This window comes from Mus caroli, unplaced genomic scaffold, assembly GCF_978045245.1.
Source record: "Mus caroli unplaced genomic scaffold, Mus_caroli_1 scaffold_8, whole genome shotgun sequence".
In the NCBI taxonomy this organism is placed as follows: domain Eukaryota; kingdom Metazoa; phylum Chordata; class Mammalia; order Rodentia; family Muridae; genus Mus; species Mus caroli.
Window position 1 is genome coordinate 15145477 of NW_028227263.1, and position 9029 is coordinate 15154505.

At 41.0% G+C, this 9029-nt stretch overlaps 1 protein-coding gene across 1 annotated transcript; it reads right to left on the minus strand.

The window, feature by feature from the left end:
• Positions 1–503: 503 nt before the first annotated feature.
• Positions 504–4603, minus strand: LOC110298073 (uncharacterized). The gene is made up of 3 exons (XM_085841261.1): positions 4398–4603; positions 2654–2729; positions 504–1301 (listed from the first exon to the last, which is right to left on the minus strand). The coding sequence occupies exons 1-3, from the start codon at positions 4601–4603 to the stop codon at positions 504–506; spliced, it is 1080 nt and encodes a 359-aa protein (XP_085697387.1).
• Between the last annotated feature and the right edge of the window lie 4426 nt (positions 4604–9029).

Here is a 9029-nt window from a genome sequence, read left to right on the forward strand (position 1 = left end):
TTACATGAATTCTGGGCATCTGAACTCAAGCCCTGGGTAACAAGCACTTTTGCCTGCTGAGACGTCTCCCCTGCTCTGCCTTCAGGGTTTTGAACGAAGTGTAGACTTTGTTCTCTCGACACTAGCAATCCTTTCTTTTTCTGTCAAAACAGCTTGGTTGAGCGTATACACAGAATCCAACTCAATTAGGGAATGATATGGTGTCTTCAAATCAATTAGTGGGACATGCAACCATCACCAAAAAATACTACAGACCCTTCTCCCCCAACCTTACCCATAAGCTGTCACTCTGTCTTCATTCAAGTTTCTGATTCCTAGCCCAGAGATGACTATAAAAATGGAACCATACGGCTTGAGGTCTCAGCACCACCAGACTCTGTACAACACCAGGAATGTGTGTCTAGAGCTGCCATTCCCCCACCCCCACTCGCTTCAATGTCTGGTTTCTAGGAGTTCATTGTACTAATTACTATGAAATATGCTCATCTAAGAAATCACAATAATCAAGGAAATGGCTTAAGCTTTTTATTTTTTTCAAGTTGGCTTTTCAAAAACGGTGGCATACACAGGAGTCCTCTTTGGAGCGGTTTTTGCACGGTTTCTGATTTCGACTTTTCCATGAGAACCATCACTTCTATCAGGTTTTCTTTGGAAGGCTGGAAGATGGGATAGGCTTTGACTTTTTCAAACTCTTTCTCTTCCTTTTTCTTCGCTTTGGATTTTAAGCGAGGGTGGCCATGGCTGGTGAACTTTGGAGTCTTCCTTTGGTCCTGTCTCTGCTCGGTGAGCTCTCTTGCTCTCATCATCCGGTCTTTATGTTGCTTCATCTGCTCCTTTGCCCAGGCCATTTTCGGCTTTTTGGGTACAGTTTTATGTGGCCTCGGGATAGGTTTTTTCTTCTCATCCTCTGGCTTTGGGGAAAGCATTTCACATGAGAGGTTCTGAGGGATGAGTCGGTATTTGTGGTCCCTCAGGCCTCTAGCCCGCTCAGCTCTGTGGATATGTTTCTCTATGTGATTCATCTCCCTCTCAGGTACTAGATAGTCCCATTTTTTACCGTTTTCTGGTTTTTTGCATTTTGGCTTCATCTCTTCCTCTGGGTTAGCGTCCCATTCTGCCTCTGGTTTATAATCCCATGATTCTCTGATCATTTCCTGTTGCTGTTGATGGTAGTAGGCATCTGCTTGAGCAAACCGGAAGTCAGGAGACACGGTCTTAAGTTTATCAACTGTTTCACTCTCCTGTTGGAACTTTTGGACTAACAGTTTTCTCACTCCTGAAGAATGGGTGCCACCTAAACACTTGTCAGAGGGAGTAATCAGAACTTTTTAAGTTGGATATTCTTTATTCTAGTTCCACAGTACAGCTGTCAATGGGCTATCACCTCTGCCTGGCACTCCTACACCCCCCACCCCCAAACCATATTCCCTCTTAGGTGAGGACTCTGATTTAGACTTCCCTGAGTAATGGAAGCACACCCCCTTTCCCACCGTCAGAGCCACTACCCATCTACCCAGGCTCTGCCTTCTTGCTTTTACACTGGAGCCATTACTGTCTATCAAAGGTGAATTCTTCATCTGTTGCTTAATGAGTTTCATAGATTTCATTTCTGTGTCGTCAAAACTACTTACTGGGTCACCTGAATGCGCATATTAAGACACCTCAGCACAAATGCTCGCCAATAAAAGAGACTTCCTTACTTCACATTCTTGGCTTTTACCCTTCTGCTACCTCACTGGCTGAATATCCTTGCCCTTTTCCTACCTTGTGACTACCCCCTCTGTCTGTCTGTCCTTACCACCATCGCATTTAGCCTTTCTCGTGTGGATGCTGACTAACGGGTGCTCCTCCATGGCACAGCTACTGGTTTTAAGCCGCAGTCAGCCTGAATCAAACTTGTAAGGCCGGGGCCTGCTCTCAGGAGCCTCTCGGGTTCAGACCTGGTCACTGTATTTGACATCTCCACTTGCTTCTTTCTCCAGTCCCCACCAGTTCAGTCCTGTCACTGTCATTTCCTTTCATCCCCCTGCCTCCACCACTTTTGTCCCAGCTTCCCCAAGCCCACACTGTAGCCAGTGTGATCTTTTTATTACCTACATCTGAGCATGATACTTGCTTGTGTAAACCCTGGCTGCTCCATTCAGGAGAGAACCTCAAATCTCAGTGTGGTGTCCACAGCCTCTCATTAACTCTCAAACCATGTTTTCAGCTCACTGTATGTTCATTAGGCTTCAGCCACACTGAATTCTGTTCCCTAAGAGTCTCTCTTTCCCACGTGAGTACACTCTTCCAAAACACACATCAGGAGCTCTATGCTAAGCACTTTTACAACTTTTACAATCTGGGCTGTCATACTGTCTCCTCCAACCTTCCACAGTCTTCATAGAAAACCCAGTCCTGTTGTGACATCACAGTTTGTGGAGTCCGTTTCTTTAGCATCATCTCTTACTAGAACAAGTCCTATGAGAGTACAAATAGTATCTGTTCTGTTTGAGGCTGGCCAGCCAGCACTGCTCAGAGAACCAAATACGGAATTAAAGCCCAAGCGAGGATCGACTTTCTTCCTTGAGATGCTTGGGCCTCCTTTACCTCCAATAAACTTTATATGATCTCATTACAGGACCCAAAGTGCATGCCAAATATATTTCCTCACCTTAATTTTCTTTTCTAGTGGGGAACAGGAGCCTACTGCAATCCGAGGATCTTTAGAACTCTTAGCCCAGGCCAATCTAGAAGAAAAGAATTTAATTATACTGGGATTGGGAGAATTATAATTATACTGGGATGAGCTCCCATTGGGAGTGATTTGGGACCTGCTTTTAGGTAGCAGGGGCCCTTCTCTCTCAGCCAGCAGGTAGCAGGGGCCCTTCTCTCTCTGCCAGCAGGTAGCAGGGGCCCTTCTCTCTCAGCCAGCAGGTAGCAGGGGCCCTTCTCTCTCTCTGCCAGCAGGTAGTAGGGGCCCTTCTCTCTCTGCCAGCAGGTAGCAGGGGCCCTTCTCTCTCTGCCAGCAGGTAGCAGGGGCCCTTCTCTGCCAGCAAGTGGAACTCTGTTGCGTGTGTTTAGCTTCTGTCTACCCATGGTGAACGAACATTTGTGATTTTGATTGAAGTTTAAAGAAGGAACCGCCGGGCGTGGTGGCGCACGCCTTTAATCCCAGCACTCGGGAGGCAGTGGCAGGCGGATTTCTGAGTTCGAGGCCAGCCTGGGCTACAGAGTGAGTTCCAGGACAGCCACGACTACACAGAGAAACCCTGTCTCGAAAAACCAAAAAAAAAAAAAAAAAAAAAAAAGCCGGGCGTGGTGGCGCACGCCTTTAATCCCAGCACTCGGGAGGCAGAGGCAGGCGGATTTCTGAGTTCGAGGCCAGCCTGGTCTACAAAGTGAGTGCCAGGACAGCCAGGGCTATACAGAAAAACCCTGTCTCGAAAAACCAAAAAAAAAAAAAAAAAAAAAAAAGAAGGAACCACGTTTTGTTTGGAGTTGTGACTGCCAGAAATACCTTTAAAGCTGGAAAGGGAAGACTGAGCTGCTTTTACTATTTCAAATACCACAAACCACTGTATTTATATATTAGGAAGAAAATAAGTTTTGATATGAAAAATTTTCAATTTCCAAGTATAACTTCCAAGTTACATAGACATATATAATAGATTTCCCACAATACTTGCCTAACTTTATGTTCCATGACCTTATCACTTAAAATAGACTATTTATTTATTTATTTATTGGTTGTGAATCTCACTTTTAATGACTGAGCCATCTCTCCAGCCCCATTTTTTTTTTTTTTTTTTAAAGACAGGTTCTCACTACGTAGTACTGACTGGCCTATAACTCAGAGATCTGCCTGTCTCTGCTTTCACTAAGCCTAATTCGAAAATTTACACTTTAAATAGATTTGAGAACAATTGGAAGGCAAGTTTTAAAAATGAAGAAAAATATAGCAGGGACCTTTGTTCTTTAGGATAAAGCACACGCAGACATCATGGAGGTATTCACCTGATTAGTGAGATTACTGTTATGTTACTCAATCTAAGCATCAACCCGGGCTTACCAGCAACAGAAGGATCTTAGAACAGAACTGTACAAAACCCTCACCATATGTCCTTAATCTCATTTCCAACTCCTTTAAGAGTTTGTTGTTTCTACAGCAGCATGTCGTAGATTTACAATAGAAACCGTTATATAAGTATACATGGAATTAATCTTCTAAATGGTCTTATGAGGTTAGTATTCATTATTCCTATTCATGGAAAAGAAGATGGAAGCCACGAAAGTTAGTGGCTTGTTAGTGGCCTGGGTGCTAGTTTCCTTGGCCACTGAGTCCTCCGTGACTCCATTGGTTCCCAGACGTGGACATACAGTCTTTTGCCTGTATCCCAGATGGTGGGAACACTTACTGCTCCTCTGCACTCAGACCAAACCACTCTGAGTCTGTCACCATGGGTTGCTGTGAGGTGGCAGCTCTCAGTTCTGCTGTGGTGGTCTTTTCGCTGCATATTCTGGAAGCCTCTGTGGTCACTTGCGCTGGCTCTGTGGTCTGGTTCTCTTTCTCCTCGGTGCTCTTGGCTTTAGCAGTTGCCCTTCTGTGCTTCATGAAGAGCATCACTGTTCTTGACTCTTCTTTCCTCTCTGCCTCTTCTCCCTGACCTCTAATTTCTCATTCTCTAGGCTGCACAGAATTTCTGCCTTTAGTTCAGATTTTCAGCTACCTACTATTGATTCTTGAGGATGCCTTGGGTTGATTTCTAAGGAAATACAAAGCAGTCAGTGCTTTCTGTGTGTCATCACTGTCCCGGAAGGAGCCCACTGTGAGGTGGTCTATGATGATGTAGTCAGTTGGCAAGGGATGCACTTCCCTCTCAGCTGCTCAGCAACTAGAAGGAACCATTTCTGAAGACATAGGAACTCAACCAAAGCATATGTAGTCCGAGACTACTAAGAACACTGAGGCCATCTTCTCAGCTTTTGAGTTTTAGAATATAACTTGTTCTAGAATCCATGTGAATGGAACCAGTAGAAATAACTTGGTGAGCCTACATATCTGTGTTGTTAGAGGCTAAATATGTGTACTGCTGGTCCAGATAGGGTCTCATCATTTCCTAGCTGGTACTGCCACTCAGCTAAATACTGCTTTGACGGAGGTTTTAATACATATTTAGTCACACTATTTAACTTAGGCTCATAGCTGACCGACATTTAAAGACAAGGAAGCAGAAAGTACCTCACTGTTAAAAATACAAATTAGAAAGAAAAAATACAAATTAGTGAAAATCATACTTAATTCATGACATTTTATGTGTGGAAATTATTCATCCTAAGAAAATTATCCTGTAGCCCATTGAGATATCTCTAGCTCTCAGAAATACAATGTGAAAGGAGAAATTGTGATTAATTACAACCTGACTTTTTCTGTTAAAAATAAAATCTGTCCCTCTCAAAATGTGTTATTTGAAACTGAGGCTTCAAAGAAAACGTCGAGAAGCAAAAAAAAAAAAAAAAAAAGCAGGGCATGGTGGCGCACGCCTTTATTCCCAGCACTTGGGAGGCAGAGGCAGGTAGATTTCTGAGTTCGAGGCCAGCCTGGTCTACAGAGTGAGTTCCAGGACAGCCAGGGCTACACAAAGAAACCCTGTCTCGAAAAACAAAACAAAACAAAACAAAACATCGAGAAGCAAGGCTATAAAGGTAGACTTTGCTGATACACAGGAAAGATGGCTTAAGTTGTATTTTCTTTATGGTAAAGAAAAGATTTATACTAAGTTTTTTTGTTTTTTTGTTTTTTTTGGTTTTTCGAGACAGGGTTTCTCTGTGTAGCCCTGGCTGTCCTGGCACTCACTTTGTAGACCAGGCTGGCCTCGAACTCAGAAATCCGCCTGCCTCTGCCTCCCGAGTGCTGGGATTAAAGGCGTGCGCCACCACGCCCGGCTTATACTAAGTTTTAATACTTCATACAAATCACAAAATATCTTTAGTTATGAGAAGTCCTGGCTCCCGAAGACGATGGTTTCCAAAGGAAAGTTGACATGTTAGTTGAACTTAAACTTCACCGTGTAATGTTGGAGTAACTTCTGGCATTGTGATAACTACTTGTAGCGGTCCATCCTTGGGCTTTTCTTTCATCAATATTGCACTGTTTTGAATAATATAGGTATTTGTATATGTGTATGTGCGCATATGTGTGATCTTCCATGCAAAGGCCCAAAGAAGGTATATTACCCTTTCTTTGAGTGGGGACCCCTCCCAGAAACTTGGGCTCCTGTCTTAGCTATGTTGGAAGCCAGGAAGCCATAGTTAGTGTTCCTCCTGATTTTGCCCCTTCTCAGATCTGATGTGTGAGGATGCCCAGCTTGTTATGCAGTCACTGGGATCTGAACTCATGTCTTTAGAACAAGCATGAGTGCTGGGATTAAAGGCATGGGCCACAAACATTCTTAACTGCTGATTCATCTCTTCACTCCATTCCCCAACTAATATAGTTTTTACAATAAGTTTTGAAGTCAGGTAATGCCAGTTATCCAACTTTGTTTATCAATATTTTGGTTATTTTGACTTTTAGGGCTTCCCATACAAACTTTTAAGACAGCTTGTTAAAAGAGAACCCAGCTTGTTTATGTTCATAACATTTTTAATAACTTGCTGTGTTTCTGACTGGATTTCATTACTCTAAAGATCAAGCTATCAGGAACTGGTATTGCAATATTTTCATTTTTTTTTTAAATAAATGAGCATTACTTTAACATTTACTCGGATCTCCTTTCTTCACTTCAAATTTGTATTTTGTAAGATCTGTACTTATGCATTTGATTTTGTGATGCTAATGTAAATGGTGTTATCCCCTTTTTTGGTTTCACGGATTTTTCTTGATTTCTTTAATCTTACTGATTTCTGCTCTATTTTTCAATCTCTCCCAGTCTTGAATTTAATTTTTCTCTAATTTCCCAAGCCAGAAATATAAATTATTTGAATTTTTCTTTTGTATTCACATAATACTTTAAAATTCTAAGGGTGGCTTTGGTTGGATTTCACAAATTCTAATTTGTAGCTTTAATATTTTAAAATCTGTACTGAGAGTTGACTCAAGCTTGCTTGCATTCTTTAAGACAAGGTAGCCTTAGCTACTGACCACACTGAGGACAAGTCTTTACAGTTTTGACTTGTACATTTTCTAGAAACACCAAATTGCTATCTCAAGCTATTACTATTTTGATGATGTAAAGAATGAGATTGTTTGGCTAATTGTTCCTGTGTAAGGCCTATAAATGACCTACAAAATTAAGAACTGTAAGTTCTCTTAAATTGAGTTGTATTTGCATAAATAATTATAAAATTTGAGAATTAGCAGTATCTTTAAAAAAAAAGGGGGGGGGGACAATTTCAAGTAATTGTAAACCATGAGCTATATATTGGCTATCAGTATACAAATTAAAGGCTTGATTTTTCAGCATTTCAAAAATAACAGCTACAGCACGTAGTTCAATTATTTGTGGTGAAGCAGGGGGAAACTCAAGAGAATGAACACGTGATCCAATCACATATGCTGCCTCCCTATTAGATGAGCCATCTGTAAATACAGTAAGCACATTTTCTATGGGCTGCATGTGTAAATTTACAGGGAATACAAAAGCATGCATAGAGGCAAATTTAACAACTTGCTTTTTGGATAATGATTATCAATTTTGCCTAAAAAATTTGCACATGCAATAGGCCAAATATCAGTATTTTGCAATAACCAATTTGATTGCTGTTTGGAATAAGGAATAAATATTTCTTCAGGTTCTTTCCCAAAATATTTCTGTGATACTATCCTACAATTTTTTATTAACACAGCAACAGCCTCATATAAGGTGTTACAACTTTCTTTGGAGACGAAGAAAGATGAATCCACATTAATGGTCCCTTTAGCCAAAGGACTGCTGTGGGTGCATGAGTTGTAGCAATGATGCAAGCAGCCAACAGTTGATCATAGTCTATGTAATGTATCTGTCGTTGGCTGACAGTTTCCTCTACTTTCTGCAAAGCTACTCGTCCTCCCTCATCTGTTAATTGTCGAGGGGAATTAGGATATGCACTCCCCTTGAGGGTATCAAACAGAGGTTTAAGTCTTTAATCCCAGCACTTGAGAGGCAGGCAGATTTATGAGTTTGAGGCCAGCTTGGTCTACAAAGTGAGTTTCAGGACAACCAGGGCTACACAGAGAAACCCTGTCTCAAAAAACCAAAAACAAACAAACAAACAAAAAAGATCAAACAAACAGGTTTAAGTTCTCCTGAAGCTTAAGATGAGGTCTTAGTCAATTAATATCTCCTAACAACCTTTGAAAATCATTTAGAATAAGTAAATTATATTTTCTTACTTGAATTTTCTGTGCAGCAATAGTTTAGGATATAATTTATGTTACAAATATTGAAAAAAGAATTTGCCTTTGAATCTTTTCTGGAGCAACAACTACTCCAAAATTTTAAAGCTCATTGTATAAGAGCAAAGCCTTGTAGTAAAATTATATCAGAGGGATCAGCTAATAAAATATCCATATAATCAATAAAATACACTGGAAGATTTAAAGTCCTAACTTTTTGTATTGAAGCAGAGACAAAATTTTTTTTACATAATGTAGGGCTATTAGCCATTCCTTGAGGCAAACCTTTCCAATGATATAGCTTCATGAGTTCTTTAAAATTACAAGCAAGCTCATTAAAAACAAACCCTTTACAATCATCAGGATGCAAAGGACTAAAAAACAAGCCTCCAAATCCATAATAATTCTGTATGGAGTAGGCAGCCCAGATTGTAATGCCTCTACAAGTTCCATAGTCTCATTAACTTTTCACAAACCCTGCAACAATCTCTACCTGCTGGATTTTTTTCTTAATTACAAATGTATGAGGCAGAGGCAGGTGGATTTCTGAGTTGGAGGCCAGCCTGGTCTACAAAGTGAGTTCCAGGACAGCCAGGGCTACACAGAGAAACCCTGTCTCAAAAAAAAAAAACAAAAAACAAAAAACCCAAAACCAAACAAAACAGCAACAACA